At 47.7% G+C, this 25,144-nt stretch overlaps 1 protein-coding gene across 1 annotated transcript in view; it reads left to right on the forward strand.

Moving 5' to 3' along the window:
* The window catches only part of HADHA (hydroxyacyl-CoA dehydrogenase trifunctional multienzyme complex subunit alpha), a gene marked incomplete in the record, with an annotated part of 49,093 nt that extends 24,224 nt beyond the window's left edge, over positions 1 to 24,869 (forward strand). Inside the window, 11 exon segments of the mRNA XM_006162229.3 lie at positions 1,022 to 1,078; positions 3,943 to 4,052; positions 8,862 to 8,996; positions 13,735 to 13,906; positions 17,412 to 17,498; positions 19,943 to 20,083; positions 20,819 to 20,887; positions 22,139 to 22,334; positions 22,974 to 23,088; positions 24,116 to 24,261; positions 24,344 to 24,869. Coding sequence (XP_006162291.2) covers positions 1,022 to 1,078; positions 3,943 to 4,052; positions 8,862 to 8,996; positions 13,735 to 13,906; positions 17,412 to 17,498; positions 19,943 to 20,083; positions 20,819 to 20,887; positions 22,139 to 22,334; positions 22,974 to 23,088; positions 24,116 to 24,261; positions 24,344 to 24,489 — 1,374 coding nt within the window.
* Positions 24,870 to 25,144: the final 275 nt, after the last annotated feature.

Below are 25,144 nucleotides of genomic sequence, written 5' to 3' on the forward strand. Positions count from 1 at the left end.
GCCCCCCTGCTGGGCGTGGGTCCCGGGGGTGGTGGGGGCCTGCAGCCGGCCCGGGTGGGCCGGCGCAGGGCCCCTCCGCCCGCCGCCGCCTCACTCGGCCCCGAAGCTAGATTTTTGAAGGTTGGTAATAATTGAGAAAACTTTTGTTCATCCTATGTAGAATAGAGAACTATTTTCACGGTAGTAGATAAAAATGGGTCAGGAGGAGAGATAAGGGGAACAGTGAATTAACAGGCTGTCCTGGTAATTGAGGCTTGAAGTTGGAGTAAAACTCTGAAATAGTAAAAGTGAAGCTAGGAAGGTAGTGGGAGACTTGCTAGCGAGGGATTGTGAGTTAAATGTAGATATGGTGAGTTCAGATATTACAGAAAATTCAAGCAGTAGTTCTTTAGAGAAGGCAGGGATGTAGATTTGTTTGTTATTTAAGAAAACAACTTGCTGTGCCCATAAATCACGGTGACTTGTGTACAGGGTCATGTCTTCATTGCAGACATAAATGAGGACAGTACTTACCCCAAATGTTACATTGAACTTCGTGGGGTTTATGATTCATGGCATCAACTCGATTATGCATCTGTGGAAGAAAACAGAAAGAAAAGGGCCTGAAGTGCGAGAGGAAGCTCTGCCTGTGTCTGGAGTATAGGAGGGAAGCTAGAAGAGGGATGTCGGCCTTTTCTTCCTTCTCCTTCCTTCTCACGCAGGTGTCACAGCTGACTCAAAGATGGAGGATTACATCCGTACAGGGCAGCCCGTACCTCAGTCCTCTCTCTCACTCCAGCTTAGACTTTGGACTTCCTCTCTGTGGGCTAACAACCGCGGCAATTTTATTCAGCATTATTGTGCAGAGGGTCTTCAAGATATTCATAGAAAATGTGTATTATGAAAAAACTGTGCATTTCAGGTGTTTTTTGGTACTAAGATAAACTCATACTTAGTTCCATTTTCCCACAGACTTTTTGAAATCCCACATATGTCCTTCCAATCTGTTCCGATACTGAACACATGTTCTGTGTGTTTTTAGGTGGTCAAGACTGGACTCGAGCAAGGGAATGATGCTGGTTATCTCTCTGAATCTCAGGTAAAGTTATCTCTTTTCAGTTTTTATTTTTAAATAAGGTAGGTGAAAGCCAAAGTTCGAACACTATACAAACTGAAAACAGCAAGAGCATCCAGAGCTTTAGTAAAACATTTTTTCTCCCAGTGGTTATCATTTCTTATGACCAACACAGTGAGCACGTAGATACTAAGAAAGGCCTGGTAGTCGGGCTAGCTCATGGCCTAGTGATTAAGGGAGGTGGCCAACCACTTGGTTCAAGTCCTGGACCTGGTGGCTTAAAAAACATGCCAGGCACATATGCATGTGTGCCCAAAAATCTCAAAAGAAGGAAGAAATGGAGAAGGGATTGTGGCATGACCATGCCCATTGGAGGGGTTCCTTCTTCCTCCGCCCCTCTCTCTGTCTCTCTGACAAGTTTATGTGCCCTCTGGCAAATTGAAAAAAAATAGAAAAAGAAAAGAAAGAAATTTAAAACAAAACAAATGAAATAAAACCCTGGTGGTCTACAGATATTTGAACCTGCTCTCAATTATGAGGTTGTGGGAAAACCATGACATTTGTTTTTGTTTTTCTGTGCAAAAATGCATCATGACTTTGCTGACAACCCAACAGAAATAGGAGCAGAGATAATCCTTTCAAAAGGAATCACTTGGAAGTTTTTTGTTTGTTTATTTTAATGACTTTATTTAACTTTTATTTATTTATTTTAATTTGACCAGAGAGAGTCAGAGTGAGAGAGAGGGAGAAAGCAAGGTACCGGGTCTGGGACTCAAAGTACGGTTGGCCGTGTGGGAGTCTAGTGCCCTTAGCCACCACACCACTTGCTGCCCCCGCCCCCTCGGAAGTTTTTTATTCTGTAGTTGAGCTGGTTCGTTGTGATAAAATGAATTCAGTGGTGGAAAGTATTTTTCTTACTTGTTAGGGCCTAGAATGAAACTTTGAAGCCTCACTTCTCTTTAGTGAATTAGAAAATAAAAAAGGGTCTTAATACCTTGTATAAGATGAAGGCAAAGGGATGTGTCCACTGACTGAGCAAATTGGTAGCTTAAGTGGCTTGGGTTGTTTTTAAATTTTAGGCAATCATTGAAGAGTGACTGCTCTTTGATGATAGGATGAAAGATACCTGAAGAGCTCAGGTACCAGAAAAATATTTCTTGGACTAGACCTTCTTGTTGATGGTACATCTCTGGTTTTTTGTTTCTTGTTTTTTTTTTTTTCTTTTTGTTTTGATTTTTTTTTTTTTTTTTTTTTTGCCATAGGGAGCATGCGCTCACTAGAGAGCAGAAAACAAGAAATCACACCCCTTGGGGATGACTACACCGCAATCCCTTTTTCTCCCTGGATCTCAGGCTTGCACGCACAAATGCCTGGAGTGAGTTTGAAGCCACCAGGTCCAGGACTCTTAACTGCAGTCAGCTATGTGGGAGTCCAGCGACGTAACTGCTATGCCATCTGCTGGCCCCATTTCTGATTTTTCAAAATATAACCAGGTGGGGCCAGCAAGTGGCATAGGGGCTAAGATGCTGGACTCCCACACCACTGACCAGAGTTTGAGAATCACACCCGGCAACAGGTGCTGGACTCCCACATCACTGACTGGAGTTTGAGAATCACACCCGGCAACTTAAAAATCATGCCGGGCTTGTGTGCGTGCATACCCAAACTCCTGAGACGATAATGGAGGAGAAGGGATTGTGATGTGGCCATACCCCCAGGGGATGATTTCTCACTTTCCATCTCTCTGTCTCTCTAGCAAGCACACACAGCTTTTGGCAAAGACCTAAAAGAATGAATGAATAAATAAATAAATAAAACCAGGTACACATATACATATGTGCAGTAAAACTGAAGCATGAGCTCACCAGATCAGTAATTGTCCTCCCTGTGTGAATCATACTGAGCATTTTATAAGTGGTTATCAAAACCCACTAAATTCATGACCCCTGATGGGCTTTACCCACAGTTTGAAAATTACTGGTTTATTGGAAAGAGCATGCTGTACCAAGATGAGGAAAACATCACTTCTGGGGAACATTCTTTCATGTTCTTACTGGAGCGTGGCATGGAAGCAGCTGTATTAGAGGGATTGCTTTGAAAGGCTATTTGTAACCATGTAATCCTATCGTACATTTTAGTGATGCTGGTAATAGCTACCACGGCGACCCTAGTCATTTACCAGTGTTCCCATTTAATCCTCACAGCAATACTGTAAGCTGAGTATTGTTTTTCCTACTTTAAGGATGAAGAAAGCCTCACAGTGAGGAAATGGCAGAGCCAGGATTCAAACCCAGTTCTGTCAAACCCAGATTCTAAATATTTGCTTTTAACCAGTAAGTTGAGACTCGTTCTACATAAGTGTTCAGGTACTTTTTAAAGTGGTAGGTTTCATGGGGCAGAAGGACAAGGAAGACCAAGTAGAAAGAGACCGAGTCAGAAATCAGGCTGTCGGGTTCAAGTCCATTTCTGCCACTTGGAGGCAGGATGGCTTTTAGCAGAGTCGCTTGATTTCTCTGGGCCTCCTCTTCCCAGTCTTTACAATGAGAGGGTTGATTTGAGATGATTGCAAAGGCCCGTGTTGGCTCTGAGACTAATAGTGTGAAAAAGATTACCACACACACTCTGACAGAAAGAATCTCAGGGCTCAGGTATATCCGGAACCTTTTCCCGAGCGGTGATTGGAAAGTGCTCTGGGTGAGTGAGGAGAGCAAGGAGGCGACCGATCAGCAGGAGGCAGACTTCTGCAGCCCAGGCACCAGCCACCGAGGGCCCTGGGAGATCTAAGCTGATACGTGCACGCCCTCTGCTCTGCAGAGAGCCTGAACTGCAGGAATCCACACTGCCTCGACAGTGAAGTTCTCCCTTTTCTCGTTCCCTTTACTTTTCAGAAATTTGGAGAGCTTGCAATGACCAAAGAATCAAAGGCCTTGATGGGACTTTACCATGGCCAGGTCCTGTGCAAGAAGAATAAGTTTGGAGCTCCACAGAGGGATGTGAAGTAAGTTAAACTCTGCCTAAGATGCCCTGGTGAATTTTACTCCATACAGCGCTTATAGAAGTCTGAAAATCTACCAGACTAAATTTGTATCCTAATTCAGTCGTGCCCTCCTCTGTCTAAGCACATTAGAGCCCTGGCCTGTGCCAAGAACGTCCTGACTCGCAGAGTTCTGTTCTGAGTCAGCCTCTGGTGACTCCCCCTGAGCCTTGCTGTCTCGTATTGATGCCCTCTCAGTCTGAGTTAGGTCCCCCTTCCTAGCCCCCCCCACACACACACACACACACTCTGCACTGTGGAATGGTCTCTTCCCGTGACTCGAGGTGCTGTCTCTGGGAGCTCATACTTTCCTCATTACCGTAAAGCCACGTTGCAGTGGTTGAGATCTTGCCTGTCTTTTACCGTACAACCTAAGCCTGGGCAGTTCTACCTGCCTGCTGCTTGTCTGTTCTCATCAGCAAGCTTTTTCAGTGTTGTGTTGTCTGGTGGCTCTTAAGCATCTTAGGTTTATTGATGCTCTGAAGTCACCTTCCATGTCAGTGTCTCACCCTGGGTAGTTTTGCCCCGAGGAGACACTTGGCAAAGTCTGGGGACATTTCCAATTTTCACAGCCGGGAGGGAAAGATGCCATGGCATCCTGAGGCTGGAGGCCAGAACACTGCTGAACAGCCCACCAGCCTCCAGCCACAGGACACCCCACGACAAAGGAGTGTCCAGTCCATAATGTCGGAAGTGCCGAGATTAAGAAACCTTGTTCTCGGGGCCTGTGGGTGGTGTGGTTAAGACACTGGACTCCCTCATGGCTAACCACAGTTTGAGTCCCAGACCTGGCAGCTTGCTTTCTCACTTTCCCTCTCTCTCTCTGTCTCACTCTGATCAAATCAAATTAAAATAATAATAATGGTGATGATACATAAAATTAAATGTAAAAAAAGAAACCTTGTTCTAGCGGGATTCTGTGAAGGATCTTAGAGAAGTTACTAGTGTTACTTCCTTCTCCACTCTCTAACCTTTAATGAGATTTCAATCTGAAATAGAACACGAAATGGAAAAGAAGTCTCATGAAACAGGTAAGATTCTAGCCGAGAGGGGTGATTTCCGGATAGAATCTGGAATCCGTCTGAACTGTGTCTTTCACATAACGCTCACTGCCGTCAGCCAGCCAGGGCCATGGGCATGTGTGTCAGCGTGTTCCATCACTCAGGGAACCAGTCCCACCACCTCCTGTTTGGACTCAGGATTGCTCGAGCAGCACGTTACCACTGAGCCAGCCCTCTCTCTCTCTCTCTCTCTCTCTCTCTCTCTTTTTAAATTAGGTTTTATTTTTTGATTTATGGCAGCACGCGCATACATATGAAAGAGAGAAGAAAGCACCTCCACAGGGTCTTGTCACACTGCCATTTCCCTCCCCCAGCCCTTTGGTTCATTAGGATCTTCAGCACACGTGCACATGCCTGGTACACTTTCAGACCACCCCAGGGATCTGAACCCTCAGTTGGCCCTGTGGCCTCCAGCAGCAGCATAGTTAGGTCTGCTATAGGTTGTGCCAGCAGGCTGGGTGGTTTAGGTTTGTTGTTTTTTCCCTATTTATCTATACTGTACAAGAGAGAAAGAGAACACTCCCAGCAGAGTTAACACAGCAGTCCTCCCCAGCCTCAGCTTGCCTGGCTCCTGAGCAAGTACCCGGTGTACTCAGGGAGCTCTCCAGACAACCCCTGGGGTCCTCCCCTCTGGGTGAGCATGGCAGAGCGTTGTGTTTTTTGGTGGTGGTTTTTTAGAGAGACTTTTGCTAGAGGGCATATGTGTTCACCGGAGAAACAGAAAGCGAGAAATCACCCCCCAGGGGAGATGGCCACGCTGCAATCCCTTCTCCTCCATTCTCCTCTCGGGATCTTGAGCATGAATGCCCAAGTGCCTGGCGTGTTTTAAGCCACCAGGTCAGGGACTCAAACCACGGTTGACTACGTGGTAGTCCAGAGATGTAACCATTACAGCTGGATCTGCTGGCCCCTGGTTTGAATGTTTTAACATAAAAAAAAAATCTTGTTTTTAGTATGTGCCAGTCTTGTTTTTAGTATGGGTCCTGTAACTTGTATTTGTTCTTAGTAGAGGCTAGATTGGTATGCATCAGTTAACATTCTTTTCAGTCACCAGCAGATGAGTCGATGGCTGTTTTATTATTATACATTAATAATTAAAATTAAATAATTCACTAATAATTTTTCATTATTACAAACATAAAACTGTTCATCACCCCGGGTCATCTTGTGCCTAAGTGCATTTCTGTAGGCCAGATAGTGAGAAGTAGAATTTACTAAGTGATAAAATATGCAGTTTGGGCTTTAACAAATTTGCCCGCCAAGGTAGGGCAAAGTATACTTCCATCAGCCATGAGTGAAGGAAATCAACTTTTTTTTTTTTTATTTTGCCAAAAAGTGCATGTGCTTGCCAGAGACAGAGAGAAAGAGAAAGCATCCCCTCCCCAAAGGGGAATGATCACACCACAATCCCTTCTCCATTTCTCCCTCCTTTCAGGGTCTTGAGTGTACACACACATGCTCTACATGTTTCTCAAGCCACTGGGTTCAGGACTCGAACTACACAGCCAGCCACGTGGGATCCAGCTGACTTAACCACCATAGCACAGGCTGACCCAAAGAATCCTTTTTTTTTTCTTCCAACACCTTTACCGATGCTTAAATTTCTGCCGGTCTAGTGTGGGTAAAGTATCTCTTTGGAATTTGCATTTCCCAGATTAGTAGGAGAACTGAACATCTGTGTTGGCAATTTGTTTTCTTCTTTTGTGAATTGCTTTATAGTCCTTGTCCATTTTACTGGGCTGTCTTTTTAACTGACACGTACACGTTCTTTGTATTCCCACAGCAGTGACCCTTCGTCTGATATCCATGTCATAGGTTTCTTCCCATTCTGTGGTGGTTTTAATTCTGCGGGGTCATTTGTCAAATAGAATTTTTAATTTTGATTTAGTAAATGTTCTAATCTTGTTTTTTGTTCCTGTTCTTTGTTTCTCTATTCTATTTTTTCATTGTCTTATAATTACTTAACATTCACCATATAAATATTTGTATTATTACAAAGCTGCATTTGGAAGATGCTGCTGGGAACTAATCTTGTTTTTAGTTCCTGTTCTTTGCTTCTCTATTTTTTTCATTGTCTTGTAATTACTTAACATTCACCATATAAATATTTGTATTATTACAAAGCTGCATTTGGAAGATGCTGCTGGGACTTAAATGTAGATTTCCTTTTCAGGGCTCATTTTTGTTGTTTTTTAAGAGAGAGATTTTTGCTATAGGGTGCATGCACTCACGAGAGAGAGAGAGTGTGTGTGTGTCAGAAAGAGTGAAATTACGCTCCGGAGGGGATGGCCATGCCACAACCCCTTCTCCTTCATTCTTGGGATTTGGGGCACACATGCATACACACCCAGCATGACTTTGAAGCTGTCGCCAGGTCCAGGATCGAACTGTGGTCAGCCATATAGAAGTCCAGCGACATAACCCTTATGCCATCTGCTGGTCACTTGTGTATGATTTTTGAACATTACAATCTGAATAGTTAGGAATAACATTTTATCATGCACTACAACTCTAATATGGGTCTACAGTGTTATAAACTCAGGGTTCTTTTATGAAAGACTTGATTCTAAAAACATTTTTAAAACTATGTACTGTGAGAGCCAGCAGGTGGCATGGTGGTTGAGGGCACTGGACTCCCTGTGGCCGACCACAGTTTGAGTTCCTGACGTAGCAGCTTGCTTTCTCACTTTCTTTCTCTCTCTCTCTCTCTCTCTCTCTCTCTCTCACTCTGTCCCTCTCTGGTCAAATAAATAAATAAATAAAAATAAAGTTAAATAAAATAACTCTTAAAAAAAAAAGTATTTACTGTGGGAACCTAACATGGTGTTTCAGAATTATGGAGAACTGAGAAGAATGGTCAGATAGGATATTGATTTTCAAAATACTTAGTATTTCCTTGAAGAGACAAAAATAACGACTTGAAGTCATTCTTGAATACTTCAGGGCACCTCAGGTGGTCCTCACAGGACCAAGAGGAATTTGGGAGTGAAAAGGGCAGGGAAGTACATGTGACTAGAAGTACTGGAGGGTGGGATAGGATCTAGAAGCAGAGGCCATCAAGGAGACTTTCGAAATGATCAAGAGGTGATAAAGGCACTGACTCCAGGAGAAGTGAAAGGAGACTAGAAAATTATAAAATCACTAACAATTAAGTAAATAACTAAGAAGGGTTTAGGCCCAGCTGCAGGAGTCCAAGCTGGTCAGTGCTGCTTCTCTGCAGGCTGAGGCCGCACGGGAGGCCCGGGTTTGATTGCCAGCACCCCCTGGCATGGGAAGGGTGCTCCTATAGTCCCAGCTACTCGGGAGGCCAAGGCAAGAAAGCCATAACATAGCAGTGCTCTGTCTTTAAAAAAAGAGAGAGAGAGATAGGTTGTTAGTCTCTGGGCAAGTTAGCTTTCGTTCTGAAAACAAAAATACACATGTTGATTTACACATAAACTAGGTCGTTTTCTTTTCAGCACACCTGACTGACATGAGTCTAATTCTGTCATCTTGGGGAGACCAATTCTTTTAGACCTAATGGATTTTTTACATTTACCGTAACTTTAAAAAGCAATGGTTCATTAAAGCTGTATTATTTTAAAGATGATGTTACTTGAAACACCGCTCTGCCTGCTTTAGTTGGTTTATTGTATGATACCTTGGGCAATCTTCCATTTTTACTGAAATGAGTAAGTTATTTGCCAAAAGTCATTTCACCCTTCTGTTTCAGGCATCTAGCTATTCTGGGTGCAGGACTGATGGGAGCCGGCATTGCCCAGGTCTCCGTGGATAAGGGGCTGAAGACCATACTGAAAGATGCCACACTAGCCGGGCTGGGCCGAGGACAGCAGCAGGTGTTCAAAGGGTAAGCCTCTCTGACTTTGCCAGGAGTTAGAATGCTTACTGTTTTATTTTCCATTTTGCTATAGAGCATGTACCCTTGCTGCAGGGAGTGGAGGGGGGATTGTGCCCCAGAGGGGATGGCCACACTGCAGTCCCTTCTCCATTCACCTCTTAGGATTTGGGGCATACATGCACACACGTCTGATAAGCCACCTGGTCTGGGACTTGAACCTCGAAGTTGTCCATGTGGGATCCAGACCCTTAACCTTACACTGAAACCAATCCCCTGTGTAGCCAACATCCTGCTTCATCTTCTGCTCTGCAAAATTGGCAGTAAGTATGGGAGGTGAGGACAGAAGGTTAACCTCCTGGCCCGACTTTGTTGTTTTTTTTTGATGGTTGTGTTGGGAGTTTCTTACCATCAGAGGCTTTTTTTGTGAACGTGAGTAGTAGATACTATATAGTTAAGCCAAGGGTCCTTTGAATTTTAGAAACACTCATTATGTGGTTCACCTCAGTTATTTCTAGATTTTATAGCCCATCAACATTATTGTCTGAGTGCAGAAGAAAACACATTGTAGATTTTTTCCCCAATGCCAAAGGGCATGTGTGCACGCCGGAAGGAGAGAGAAAGCACGCCTTCCAGTGGGGCCAGGCGATAGCACAGCCCTTTCTCCTCCTTTCTCCATCCTTCAGGGTCCTGGGCACACAGGCCCATGTACCCAGTGCATTTTCAAGCCACCAGGGCTAGGATTTGAACTGCACTTGGCCACGTGGGATCTGGCTCCCTCTGCACAGTGCTTAACCACCGCATTGTGCAGCTGACCCTATCTGGTAGCAATTTTTAAATGCCACTTATTTAACACTTCAGTATCAGACTAGAAATTCTCAGGTTTCTAGATTTTGATATAGTTTACAGAATTGCTGTGTATTTATTGTTCAGGGTTATTAGAACAGTGGGACCCTGTGTCTCTGCTGAAAGGATCGAGGTCAGGACTGAGCCAGAGCCTGTGAGCCTGGCATGGTGGCTGGTGTCACTGCAGCAGAACACTGACCTGACCAGGCCACAGGGTCTCGGGCCTCACAGACCGTGTCTCCGTTTACTTCTGAATAATGAAGGGTGAATACTCTTCTCCCTCCTGCCCTCCTTCCATCCTCACCTCCGTTCTTACTGCCTGCTTGACAGAGGGGAAGATGAAGCAGTGCGTTGGCCGCACGGAGGATTGCTTTCAGCGCAGTTTTCTCCTCAGATGTAATGGACAGGCCGGCTTCACTTAGCCTGCCCTGTGCGTGGCTTTTAGCTGAGTCAGCTCCTCTGTTTCTTAACCGGATTATGTATTAATACGTTGTTATTCCTTTTCTGCAGAGAAGCTCATATATTGCTGACATAATGCTAGCCAGGACCTGGCAGGTTTAATCATGTTGGCACATGTTTGTAAAATAATAAGCAGTCGTAGTAAGATTTTGATTTTCAAAAAGTTGGAGGTCAAGCCAGCAGTGTGATGATAAGGCATTGGACCCCACATGGCTGACATTCAAGTCCCGTACCTAATGCCTTGAAAAACATGCAGTGCACCTGTGCATGTGTGCCCAAAATCCCAAGAGGAAAATGGAGACGGGATTATAGCCTGGCCATTCCTCCTGTGGATGATTTCTTACTTTCTCTTTCTTTCTCTCTTTTCTCTCTTTCCCCCTTTCCTTCTCCTTCCCCACCCCCCACAAGCGCACATGCCCTATAGCAAACTTAAAAGGAAAAGAGAGAGGTGGGGCCTGCCGGTGGCATGGTGGTTAAGGCAGTGGACTCCCACATGGCCAACCACAATTTGAATCCAGACCTGGTGGCTTGATTTCTTACTTTCTCTCTCTCTCTGATAAGCACATGTACCCTGTAGCAAATTAAAATAGTTATAATAATAAAGTAATTCTTTAAAAAGAAAAAGAAGATGGATCCCACATTGTGACAGGTTCGAATCCCCAGCCGAGTCTACAGGAAACCTGCCAGCATACACAGAGGTGCCCAGGAGCCCACAGAGGATCTGCAGGACCAGAGGAAGGGGATCATGGCATGAGTAGACCCTGTAGAAAGTGTTCCTCAGTCTCCGTTTTACTCTCACACGTGTGTGCACATACTTCATCACAAATAAAGAAAAAATGTTAATGGTATGTGCTCGGTGGCAGCATTGCCTTGGAACTAGCCTTTAAATGTCCCAAAGCAGCATTTCATACCATCACCAAAAGAAGTTGTTACTTGGGACCAGCAAGTGGCACGGTAGTAAAGGCACTGGACTCCCACATGGCTGACTGCAGTTCAAGTCCTAGACCTGACGACTTGAAAATCACACCAGGCGTGTGTACCTGTATGCCCAAATTCCCAGGAAAAGAAAGGAGAAGGGATTACAGCACGGCCATCCCCTTAGGGGGTGATTTCTCACTTTCCCTCTCCCTCTCTCGAGTGAGTACACATACTCTATGACAAAAACTTTAAAAAAGAAAGAAAGAAAGAAATTGTTACTCTAGAATAGCGCCCTTCCTTGACCTCTTTTGGATACAGCCATTCCAGGTTTCCCTTTTTGTTTTAGAAGCACGAGGTTCTGGCACCGCTCACTGTGTGCTGACTTGGGACATGTCTCCTGTCCGCTCTTGGAAACAGGAGTGACTACACATACTCTATGACAAAAACTTTAAAAAAGAAAGAAAGAAAGAAATTGTTACTCTAGAATAGCGCCCTTCCTTGACCTCTTTTGGATACAGCCATTCCAGGTTTCCCTTTTTGTTTTAGAAGCACGAGGTTCTGGCACCGCTCACTGTGTGCTGACTTGGGACATGTCTCCTGTCCGCTCTTGGAAACAGTTCCTTAGGCACGAGAATTAGAGCTACTGGGAATAGCAGCGTAATGGCTATGTCTCTGGACGCCCATGTAGTCGACCGCGGTTCGAGTCCCAGGCCCGGTAGCTTAAATTCACGCTGGCCGCATGTGCATGCATGCCCAAGATCCCGAGAGGAAAATGGAGGAGAAGGAATTGCAGCGTAGCCATCCCCCCTGGGGGGTGATTTCTTGCTTTCTGTCTGTCTGTCTCTCTCTTTCTGGAAAGCGCATGCACCCTATAGCAAAAACCTCTTCAAAAAAAAGGAAAAAAGAAAAAAAAGAGAGAGCTACTGGTAGTGTCCTGAGCTCTGACAAGTATCTGCTGACTGTTGTCATAGTGGTCAGAAACCAAGAGCACATCCTTTTATGATCTTAATTGACAACTTCTTGGAACTTACTTATGGCTTTACTTATTTTGGTTAAAGATATTAATAAATAGTTAGCTTCATTCTTCATTCAGAGAAAAACTCATTCATTCTGAAAATGTCCTCAAATTGAACCTAAGCAAGCCTGTTTCCCCTGGCAATAAGAAGTACTCAGTTAAGGGAACCAGCAGTTAGCGTAATGGCTATGTCGCTGGACTCCCACGTAGTCGACCATGGTTCGCATCCCGGACCCGGTGGCTTAAAACTCATGCCGGGCATGTGTGCGTGCATGCCCAAGATCCCAAGAGGAGAATGGAGGAGAAGGGATTGCGGCGTGGCCATCCCTCCTGGGGGGTGATTTCTCGCTTTGTGTCTCTCTGTCTCTCTGTCTGTCTGGCGAGCACATGCGCCCTATAGCAAAAACCTCTCCAAAAAAAAAAAAAAGAACTCAGTTAAGAAGCCAGCAGATGGCATGGTGGTTAAGGTGCTAGATCCCACATGATTGACGGCAATTCCAGTCCTGGACCCAGAGGCTCAAAAATCACACCCAGGCGTGTGTGTATGCATGCTCAAAATCCTGAGAGAAGGGACTGCGGCATGTCCCATCCCCTTGGGGTGATTTCTCACTTGCCCTCTGTCTCTGGTGCGTGCACACACCTTGTGGCAGAAACTTAAAAATCATCATCTTCATCATCAGTTAAATGTCTGAGTAGGAGAATCCTTTTTCACTCCTTGTAGAAACCTGAATTAATGGGCATAGGGAGATTCTGGTTTTTGTTTTTTGAGAGATTTTTGCTATAGGGCATGCTTGCTGGAGAGCCAGAGAGAGACAGAAAGTGAGAAGTCATCCCTGGGGGGGAATGGCCCTACTGCAATCCCTTCTTCTCCATTCTCCTATCAGGATTTTGGGCTTGTATGTACACGCACCCAGCTTGAGTTCCAAGGCATCAGGTCCAGGACTCGAACCATGGTTGACCACATGGGAGTCCAGTGCCTTAATCACACTACATGCTGGCCTGTTAAGTTAATGTTTTACATAATCAGTGTGTGCTAGATCCTGTGTGCAAAGTAAACTGAGAACACAGCATAAGAAAGAATACTTGGTCTCTGCCTTCCGGAAGATTACATGACAAAGTCACATAAAATGAATGGTACGTAGGCCCGTGTCAGACCACATGGTCTAGGACATTCTGGCTGTCCTCCTGTCACAGGTAGAGAATGACCAGAGCTGCCCTTCAATGTCTTGGCGAGTGTTCATGGTATTTAGTCCCCTTGGCAAATTGCGCTGTTTTATGAGTGATACAGCTTATATAAGTTGGGCGTTGAGAAGCATTTTGTGGTATAAAGAACGTGCACTTGGGAGCCAAGCTGTCCCTGAGTGCTCGTACCCTCCCTCAACGAGCGGACCACAAGTCCTCCTCAGTGCCCTCGAAATGGGGAGTTGATGCAGGACACAGTGTGGCCAAGGGGCGGTAGATCAACGTCAGTCCCCGTTTCCTCCCCTCTAACTAGGAGTGTGTGTTTTCCAGATTGAATGATAAAGTGAAGAAGAAAGCCCTAACATCCTTTGAAAGAGATTCCATCTTCAGCAACTTGACTGGGCAGCTCGATTACCAGGGTTTTGAGAAGGCCGACATGGTGATCGAGGCTGTGTTTGAGGACCTCAGTCTCAAGCACAAAGTGCTGAAGGAAGTAGAAGCCGTAAGTAAGAGGCCTGCCGTGTCTGTCCTAGGGTAGTGGTGGAGGACTCCGAGGGTTTTCTAAAAGGCACTGTGGGGCCAGCCTGTGCCCCGGTGGCTAAGGCAGCTGGATCTCATATGGCCAACCGTGCCAGTCAAGTCTCAGACCCAGCAGCTTAAGAAACATACCAGGTGCATGTGCATGTGTGGCCGAACTCCCAAAAGGAGGGGGAGAGAGGGGATTTGGGCATGATGGTTCCCCATGATGGGGAGGGGTGCTTTCTCATGTTCTCTCTCTGTCTCTGTTTCTCTCTGGTGAGCACATGTGCTCTCTGGCAAAATTGAAGAAAAACAAACAAACATAAACCTGGGAAACTGATGGTTCCTTTTGTAGGACTACTCCTTTCCAGACTGAAGTTTTCTGTGGTCTCATATGCACTGCATGTGTTACAGAGGCCAACTCTGAGACCCACAGGAAGACAGGCAAATAGCGTATTAAGCCAAGCACAGGGTTTGTTAGCCTTGCTCACGTGGGAGGATGGCTAGATGTCTTGAGACTTTGGGTGGCTGCACGCCAAACCAATGTTCTTCAGGTCTAGGAAGCAGAGGAAGTCAAGAGCGTTTACCCAGGCAGTAGTGGATGCATGGAAGTGTTTTGTCCTGCTCCCAAATATTCAACGTAGCCAATTCTTATTTATTTATTTTTTTATTTCCTTCTTTATTTCATAAGTGTACTCGAGGGACAGAAAGATAAGCACACCCAATAGGATAGTCCCCTGGCCCTTCCCAGCCAGCCAGGATGATGGGCACACCGCTCCGTATGAACAGTTGACTGGGGACTGAAACACCGTCTTCCGTGTGGAGCCAGCACCTCTGAGCAATGCAGCACTTCTGCGCCACCTAGCCAACCCTGGGTGGCCAGTGCTCAAGATGGTGACATAAACAAAACAAGTACTCCAAGTGGGTGGTGTAAGGAAGGAGCCCCAAAAGGAGAAATGGCAGTCATCCAGGCATGAGGTGGGGCCAAGGCCTAGCCTCGCCGTCAGCTGGATAAGCAGAACTGAGTGGGCAGGTGGTTCGCAGGAGAGGGTGCTGACTGGAGCAGAGGGCTGCAGGGAAGCAGGCAGGGCTTCATGTGGGAACGGCCCCTGCTCCACCACAGACTGAACTGAGTCGGCTGAGAAGGCAGACAGGCAGCTCTGCTGGGGAAAGATTCCGCTTATGAGACACACATTCCAGTCTTCACTTTGAGGAGAATGGAAAAGAAGGAATTGCAGTGTGACCAGCCCCTCTGGGGAGGTGACTTCTCTCTCCTTTCTTTCTCTCTGTCTCTCTGCCCCCAGTGAGTGCATGTACCCTGTAGTAAAACCAAAATAAATAAATAAATAAATAAGATAAGATAAAATAGAACAGTTATAACAATATATTATAATAAAAACTAAGTGAATATGGTTTATCTTGCTCAAAATATATTAGTGTACCCACCTGTGAGTACACCTTGGGACCACAGCTAACTCTGGGTAACAGACTGCGAAAAGCAAAACTGTGGGTAAGGGAGACTATACAAGAGGGAGAATGATTACCAGCCACCTTTGGAGACGTTGGCTTGCTTTTGAGAGGTGTTTTTTTGTTTTGTTTTGTTTTGTTTTCGCTATAGGGCACGTGCGCTCGCCAAACAGACAGAGAGACATAGAGACAAGAAAGCAAGAAATCACCCCCCAGGGGGGATGGTCACGCCACAATCCCTTCTCCTCCATTCTCCTCTCGGGATCTTGGGCACGCACGCACGCACACGCACCCGGTGTGAGTTTTAAGCCACCAGGTCCGGGATGTGAACCGCAGTCAACTACGTGAGAGCCCAGCGACATAGCCATTACGCTAACTGCTGGTTCCCACGTTGGCTTGCTTTTCATGGAGGATTTTACCCCATTGTCAGATGCCATCCCACCAAGGATGCAACTCGAGATCATGCTAGCATTTTTTTTGTTTTTTAAGAGTTATTTTTTTAGGGGTCAGCAGATAGCATGGTGATTAATGTGCTGGACTCCCATGGCCAAATGCAGTTCTGGTCCCAGACCTGGCAGCTTACTTTCTCACTTTGCCTCTCTCTTTCTCTCTCTCTCTGGTGAGTGCATGTACCCTATAACAAATTTAAAAAACTGTAATAAGTAAAATTAAATAAGTAGGGTTTTTTTAATTATTTATTTTTATTATTTTTTTTAGAGAGAGATTTTTTGCTATGGGGCTCATGTGCACAACAGAGAGAGACAGAAAGCAAGAAATCACCCCCCCAGGGGGATGACCATGTCACAGCCCTGTCTCCTCCATTCTCCTCTTGGGATTTTGGGCATGCATGCACATGTGCCCAGCATGAATTTTAAGCCACCCAGTCCAGAACTTGATCCACAGTCAACTACGTGGGAATCCAGCAAGTAACCATTACACCATCTGCTGGTCCCTATTTTTTTTTAATTTGCTATTGGGCATGTGTGCTCCCCAGAGAGAGAAGGAAAGTGAGAAAGCAAGCTACCAGATCTGAGACTCAGACCATGGTCATTCGTGTGAGAGTCCAGTGCCTTAATCACCACGCCACCTGCTGCTCCCTACCCCGTGCTAGCATTTTTATAGCCATGTTGTACTGCCAATTCATTCCACTCTGATGAACTAAAATCATGTCCCCTTTATCACAGGTGTATTACCAAGCCGAAGTTTGCCCATCAACTGTCTCTGCAGTTCTTTTCTTTCCTTTTTTTTTTTTTAAAAAAAAAAAAAAAAAACTTTTAACACAGTACTATACCTTCATTTCCATTATAGTTGATCTTATTGTAGGCTCAACTTTTCAGTGGGTTGAATGTCTTTAACCTCGATGCTCATCTCTGACGTTTGGCTTCTGCCTATGCCAGGTTTGCACAGATTGGACAGGTGTGCTCCCATGTTTCACCTAGACATCTGGATAAAAACATGAATAAGTTGGGATAATGGGCAGACTGCTGAGACAGTCTGCATTAGAGACTATTCTCCAGGGTGTAAGCGAGTAGAGTGCAGAGTATTCATGTTCTGTAGGTGTAATTACAGTGGCAGCGCCGTTTTTTACTAACACACCGTGCGAGAGCAGATAGGCATGCATGGCTTATTTTTATAAAGGTGAAGGGCGGAGGGATGCAGGGGTAACATCAGCTGCCATACTTGGGTGCAGATCTAAACAAGAGAAGTTGACATTTTTGCTGGGTCTTGAATGAAGCTTGATTCCAGGGCATCTTTCAGCGTTTATCTAAGGTATCTCGTTCCTAGTCGCTGAGATAGAGCCTTCAGGTCAGAGTTAGGTGACCCGATGATGGGCCGTAACTGGAGGAAGGCTGAACGGGAACAAGAACAAGGCCAGCCCAGGCCCCAGCACAGAGCGCAGGGCCGGTGTAAATGTCTGGGTGAGTGACACCTGCTGGCTGAGCAGTTGTGCCAGGTGTCACTCAATAGCTTTGTCATCTCCCGGGATTATATGACACATTCTTAATGCTTTTCCCCTGCAGGTGATTCCAGATCACTGTATCTTTGCCAGTAACACATCTGCCCTCCCAATCAGTGAAATTGCTGCCGTCAGCAAAAGACCTAAAAAGGTGATCGGCATGCACTACTTCTCCCCCGTGGACAAAATGCAGCTGCTGGAAATCATCACGACTGACAAGACCTCCAAGGACACGACCGCGTCAGCTGTGCCTGAAAAGGTAAATTCTGAGCAGAGGGAAAGGCCGAGATGTTTTACCACATCGGCTCACCGATAAAGACTGAGAGCACGGAGAAGGGACTGGTGTGGGTTATAAAATGTGTGAGTGAGTCCCAGAAACTGGGCCCAGAAAAGCTAGTGCTGTGACCAGCGTGAGACTCAGGGGTGAGTCAGGTACAGCTGAAATGCACTTTGATAGGAGACTTGCATCTCTAATGGGCCTTAGTTTTCAGGGTCAGGCTATAAAACCCACTTTATCCTTCAATGAGGCGTTGCTGGGTAGACCTACAACAAGAAAAGATGCTCCACGATTTCAGTTCAGCCACAGAGCAGAGTCTGGCGACTGTTCAGGATGGGTTTGGTTCCAGCTCCAGGTCAGGGAATGGAGGATCAGGGAGTGTAGTGGGACATGTCCACCTTTGGGTTCGCTTAGAGCTTCTCCCCAGGACACGAAAAGGGCTGGGTGTAGAAGCACCTTCACTGGAACATTTGCAATGATGCCTGGAAATTTATCTTTACTACCTACGAGAGGAATTATAGAGGAGGTGAAATCATTCAAGGAGCCAAAGCACGTCCCTTTTTGAGAATAGTAGTTAACCTCAGCTGACCAGAACCAGCCAAAGGTATAAAAGATCTTTAAGCAGCTGAAATTGTTAATAAAAAGCCTGTATACTAAAAACACAAAAGCCAGTTCCCTCGTGCTTTCTGCCTGCTGGGGCAGTGTCACGGCGCCTCACGGATTAGAGGAGACGGTCATAGCAGAATGTGGCCGCTGATGGCCTGACCCTGAGAGAAGACACACAAACAGTATGAAGCCTGTCTAGAGGCCTGGCAGATGGACAGTCTGGCCTTGTCACATCCCTCAAAGCCCTGCTCTGTTAAAACGTAGTGAAGAACCATTGCTGTCCGTGTGGTGCTAACCTCTCTCCCAGAGGAGTGAAACAAGGTCCCAGTTTACAGTCCTAGCCCCCAGGTGTCTTGAGTCGCTTTTCTCATCTCCTTGCGTCCCATCATCCATATCAAAGTAAGACCAAAGGGGCACGAGTAGAGTGACAAGTCTTGGTTTGCCCAGGACTGAGAGCTGTCCCAGGACACAGGCCCTTCAGTGCTACAGTGGGGAAAGGCCAGCAATCCAGATGAGTTGATGACCTTTGACACCACTTTCTGAGTGACACGAATATATTTTGCTTGGGTACTAATGACATGTACTTTTTACAGTTGTCAAAAGTCACTGAACTGAACACTTTAAGATCTCTGTCTTTTATTGCATGCAAGTGATATGTCGATAAAGTCCAATTCCTGATGCTCAGGCGTACTGAGTGTGAATCAGGTCCTAAGTATTTCAGACATAAGTAAAAGAGCGGATTGATAAATATGCGCAACATCTCACTGACGTGTGGATCACGTAGTGGTGAGTGGTCAGGCTTTGCAGACCCGTGGAGCTCCCACCCTGCCATTGACTGACTGCCCTGAGCCACTCATCTCCTTTTCTGACAGTCAGGCTAACCATTTCACGGGGCTGAAATGGGTTAGGTACACGGAAGACACAGTGAGTGCATTAAAGAACAGGTGGGTAGTAACCAGTCGAGAAATGGTGGGTAGTACTAGTTATGACTTACAGCTGAAGTGGAGGGAGAAAGCAGAACCCTGAATTAGTGAGTCAGACTTCCACAGTTTTCTTATGAAGGCTTTCTAATTGTTGGCTTAATGATGTCGTTCTCAAACCTTAATCTTAAGAATCACCCGGAGGGCTTATGAAAACACGGATCTGGGCTCACGTGGTGTGTATAGTTCAGTAGGTCTGGGGCGGGCCTGCCGATGGCAATTCTGGCATTCCCAGGTGACCTGACACCGCTGGGTCTGCAGACTGCACTGTGGGAGTCACTGACCTCCTGAGTGTTCAGTGCCCTGAGTGTTATTTGAACCTAGTACCCTGGTGCTGAGCACCATCCGTGTGAAATGCAATGCTTCTCTGATAGCCCTGCCTATCGACTGATTCTTCTGCTTGTCCGTTCCCACAAAAAGTGGGTCCTCTCACCTAAACCATCAGCGTCCTTAATACAAGAGGACCCTTCATTCCTTCTTACCCTGTGAGTCTAGTTTGGCCTTTCACTATGACTTTGGCATTGACCAGATCAGATGTCTGTAGTGAAAAGCTCTAGGAGCGAATAAGGAATCCAATAATGCTTCTCCCTGAACGCGTTCCAGAACCGCGAGCCAGACACGTGACAGGTCGAGCAGTAGCCTGACTCCTCTCTCCAGGCTCTCCATAGCTCAAATGAAGTGTGGTGAGGCACCTCCACCCAGCGTCCTTAACCTGCGGTGTTCCCATGCCAGGTGATCGGCATGCACTACTTCTCCCCCGTGGACAAGATGCAGCTGCTGGAGATCATCACGACTGAGAAGACCTCCAAGGACACGACCGCATCAGCTGTGGCCGTCGGTCTCAAGCAGGGGAAGGTCATCGTTGTGGTTAAGGTAGGGAGGTGTGTAACAGAACGGCAGTTTTGAAAAGGCTTGTCTGTAGCTATGCTGGGGAAACAGCAGCTCTTGAGAGGATTTCCCCGTGGTCGTCTCCGGGAAGGGCAGCACTGCATCGGGTAGGAACAGGGAGTGTCCGGGGTGTGGCCCAGTTCTGGCCACTCAGACCTTGCATGTGACCAGGAAGTTACGTGTGCGCTCTGATGCAAGCCAGATGACCCCTGGTATGGCCTCCCCCTTAGGGACAAGATGCAGCTGCTGGAGATCATCACGACTGAGAAGACCTCCAAGGACACGACCGCATCAGCTGTGGCCGTCGGTCTCAAGCAGGGGAAGGTCATCGTTGTGGTTAAGGTAGGGAGGTGTGTAACAGAACGGCAGTTTTGAAAAGGCTTGTCTGTAGCTATGCTGGGGAAACAGCAGCTCTTGAGAGGATTTCCCCGTGGTCGTCTCCGGGAAGGGCAGCACTGCATCGGGTAGGAACAGGGAGTGTCCGGGGTGTGGCCCAGTTCTGGCCACTCAGACCTTGCATGTGACCAGGAAGTTACGTGTGCGCTCTGATGCAAGCCAGATGACCCCTGGTATGGCCTCCCCCTTAGTTTAATTATAAGAACTCTGATTGACATTTTAAATCACTTCAAATTTTGAAATGGTTTCTGGGAAAAGGAGGCTGCTTTCGGGTTTGGGCGTACCAGCAACGGGGCCAGTGAGCTCATGTTCTCTGTCTCGCAGGACGGGCCTGGCTTCTACACCACCAGGTGTCTTGCGCCCATGATGTCGGAAGTCATCCGGATCCTCCAGGTCAGTGTTGCTCTCGGGAGTGTTCAAGGCACCTTTCTGTCCTTCAGCCAGTCCTCCCAACCAGCAGCGGTCAGACGAGGAACAGGCTGCTTCCTCCCACTACCCTGACTCCTGACTCTTCTCCAGGAAGGCCCTCTTGTGCCCTCCCTGTCCACACGGTAGTGGGAGTCAAAGGGCTGCGCTGAAGTGGGTGGAATTCGAACTCGGCTCTTAGCTCCCCGCTGCCTCATCAGGCCGGGGCCGCCCGACATGCCCTGACAGGCTGTTTCTGCACCCACCCTGAGGCAGGGCCCTGTGGTCTGACTGGTGCTGCGTCTGCTGCACACAGACCCCTCTAGGGGCCACGAGGTCATTTCCCTGGCAGGAAAGGGGGAAGAATCCTCCTCGCTGGACCCTGACCCAGAAGCGGGGTCACCGGGCTCTTTGGTAAATGTTTCTTCCCTCAGTCATGGCACACTCGTCCTGTCCGCCATCGACTCTCACCAGTCTATTCCCTCAGTCATAGCACACTCGTCCTGTCCGCCATCGACTCTCACTACTGAGATTCAAGTTGTAAATGAAGGGAATAGATCATTGGTTCATCTCTAAACTCTCTCTTACTTAATTTCATTTTTTATTATGAATTGTTTTCATTTGACCAGAGAGAGTGAGGGAAAGTGAGGAAGCAAGCCGCCAGGTCCGGGACTGAAACCATGATCCACCATGTGGGAGTCCAGCGCCTTCACCATGCCACCTGCCAGCCCCATCTCTAAACTTTCTTAAAGTTCTGTAGATTTGGGGGCCAGCAGACGGTGTAGTGGTGACGTTGCTGGACTCCCACATGGCCAACTGCAGTTCAAGTCCCAGACCTGATGGCTTGAAAACTCATACCCAGCGTGCCCAGAATCCTGAGGAGAATGGAGGAGAAGGGATTGCAGCATGGCCATCCCCGCTGGGAGGTGATTTCTCACTTTCCCTCTGTGTCTGCTTCTCTGACAAGTGCATGCGCTCTATGGCAAAAAAAAAAAAAAAAAAAAAAACTTTTTATTTATATATTTTTTTAAGTTCTGTAGATTTAGAGAAGACCTAGACTTTCCACTTTTGGCCCCACTTGAGCTTCTCTGAATGAACTAGTACTAGTCTTTAGGCCTGGCCAGGTACGGGGAGAAAAGTGGGTTTGCACAAGTCTGGGTCTAGGGGCTAGTACAGGGGCCCCTTGTGGGGAATCTGGGAGGGCCATCTTCTGAGGTCTCTGCTTCCCTTCCTTTTCAGGAAGGCGTTGACCCTAAGAAGCTGGATTCCCTGACCACAAGCTTTGGCTTTCCTGTGGGTGCTGCCACACTGGTGGATGAAGTTGGCGTGGATGTTGCAAAACATGTGGCAGAAGATCTAGGCAAAGCCTTCGGGGAGCGGTTTGGGGGCGGAAACATAGACCTGCTGAAGCAGATGGTGTCCAAGGGCTTCCTGGGTCACAAGTCTGGGAAGGGCTTTTACATTGAGCCTCGGTGGCACAGGTAGCAGCTGCGTAAGAGCGTGTTCTCGACACAGCCCTGTCATGGGGGCTTCCACAGAGGACGGCAAGAGAACCTCCTCTCGGGGGCCTGGGCGGAGATCCAGCCTGCTGGGGCCCTGACATTCCCTGGCGAGCGGCAGGCCCTTGCTGCTTACCCGAGGCCTCGGCTACTTCTCAGACACAGCAGGAGCAAGCTCTGCTCCTGGATGTTATCATGTCATTGGCCCCCCGTGGGCAGAAACTGACACTTGAACACAAAGCTTACAGTTGAGCTACAGAGAGGGGCTTTCTTACTTAGCAAAGTAGCAACACAATCGGCATTTGGGACCAGGGCACCCCAGGGCCGGTGTGCAGGTGCAGGCACACACACTGACCCTCAGGGCTTTTCATCCAGATAAACAGATTTCCAAGTGCCAGGAAACAGAAGATCTTCCTCCCTGCCAACTCTCCTGACAACAACTGATGTGCCAGGGAGAGCTGGGCAGAGTCCGGGACTCAGATGAGAGGCAGGAGCCCGCAGCAGAGACCAGACCCCGTGGGCCAGTGCTCTGAGAATGAATGAATAGTAATGCTCCCTTTTCTGGATTCTTTTAGGTCGCAAGTCTGGGAAGGGCTTTTACATCTACCAGGAGGGTGTGAAGAATAAGAGTGTGAATTCCGACATGGACAGTGTTTTGGCAAGTGTGAAGGTGCCGCCTAAGCCTGAGGTGTAAGTTTCTTTGAGAGACCCACAGATACTTCTCTGGTGGCTCCAGCTTCTCAGCCTGCTTTCACTTCCTTGCTGCTCCGAGCTGAACAGGAGGGGAGTCCTGGTGCCGGCCGAGTAGAGCCCTTGCACACGCCCACTTGGCCTCCAAGTTGACAGCAAGGACAGGTGCGCCTCCCCCATGAGGTCCTGAGAGCTGGAAGGACAGAGCATCCTGGGCCCCTCCACCTCCCAGAGCTTCACGATCACTTGTGAGCCGATGGCCGTCGCTCATGTCCAGAGATACTGATGCTCTCCTCTGGCAGGCCCTGTTCTGGGAGCCCTGTTCATATTAATTAGGAAAAGGAGAGCTCCACTTTCTTCACTGTTTTTGTTTTTTGCCATAGGCATGTGTGCTTGCCACAGAGAGACAATGAGAGGGAAAGTGAGATACCACCTCCCTAGGAGGCCCTGGAAAGATGGCCGTGCCGCAGCCCCTTCTCCATTCACCGCTCAGGACTCTGGGCATGCACACACGTGCCTGGTAGGATTTTCAAGTCGCTGTGCTCAGGTCGTGAACCGTGGTAAACCCCGTGTGGGAGCCCAGCACATTTTTTTTTTTTTTTTTTAAGGTTTTTGCCCCAGGGCACATGCACTTTCTGGAGAGACACAGACAGAGACAAGGAGAGTGAGAAATCACTCCCCGGGGGAACAGCCATACCACAGTCCCTTCTCTTCCATTCTCCTCTTGGGATTTTGGGTATGCACACACATGTGCCTGGCGTGAGTTTCAAGCCATTGGGTCAGGACCCGAACCACAGATGGCCACATGGGAATCCAGCACCTTAACCCCATGCCACCTGCTGGCCCCTGGAACGTTTACCAAGGGGAAGGCTCGGCCTCCCAGCAGAGTCGTCTTTAGTCAGAGACTGAGTACCAACCACCCGTAGGCCTCCCCCCATACCCACAGTCATTCCACCTTCTGCGCCTGCGGCTCCTGCTCTCCTCCCCTTTTCCTCTTCCTCCGCCTGAGTGTCTCTTCCTCCTGCAGCTCCTCTGACGAAGACATCCAGTACCGCCTGGTGACAAGGTTTGTGAATGAGGCAGTCTTGTGCCTGCAGGAAGGGATCTTGGCCACGCCTGCAGAGGGAGACATCGGAGCCGTCTTTGGCCTTGGCTTCCCCCCTTGTCTCGGAGGTTGGTTTCGTTGGTCATGTCTCACTTTGTCCTAGAGCTTGTGGTGCGGTCTCCTTCACCAGAGTCCTGCTGCTGCTTTCAGGGCCCTTCCGCTTCGTGGATCTGTACGGTGCTCAGAAGATCGTGGACCGGCTCCGGAAGTACGAGGCTGCCTATGGAAAGCAGTTCACCCCGTGCCAGCTGCTCCTGGACCATGCCAGCAGCCCTAGCAAGAAGTTCTACCAGTGAGCAGGCCACGGGCCCTGTTCAGTCAGCGCACTACCCTGCACAGGGCTGCTGCTTCTCCACCAATCGGGTGTCTAGATTTATCCCAGTAACCAGAGGAAGGCGGACTTGGGCATTAGGTTGCTCCTTGATTAAAAGTGCCTTCAGCTCTGACCACCTCTCCATCCTGGTGAAGTCTGACTGTGAAGAGTTTGCACTTCATGTTGGAAGGTGGAGCCCACTGTGCTCATTTGATAAGGCCCAAGGCCCAAAGCAGCAGCACAGAGCCATCTGGAGCCATCTTTGCTACCTGTTCCTCCCAGGAAGCCAGTGGTGATCACTGGTGGGGAGGACAGTTTTGCACCCAGCCAAACATAACAATAAAAACCAAATCAGCCTCTCTACTCACTTGTTCCTTTTTCTTCTACCTTTCCCTTTGGGTTTAAACCCCTCCTTTAAGAAGCAAGCTGGGGGCCAGCAGTGGTGTGGTGGTTAAGGTGCTAGATCCCACATGGCCAACTCTGCATTTCAAGTACCAGACCCAGCGGCTTGAGAACACACCCAAAATTCCAAGGAGAAAATGGAGAAGGGATTGTGACATGGCCATCTCCCCCAGGGGGAGGGGTGATTTCTCATTTCCCCTCTCTTCTCTGTGTCTTGCTCTCTGGCAGAAATCTGG

This window comes from Tupaia chinensis, unplaced genomic scaffold, assembly GCF_000334495.1.
Source record: "Tupaia chinensis unplaced genomic scaffold, TupChi_1.0 Scaffold139757_1, whole genome shotgun sequence".
In the NCBI taxonomy this organism is placed as follows: Eukaryota; Metazoa; Chordata; class Mammalia; order Scandentia; family Tupaiidae; genus Tupaia; species Tupaia belangeri.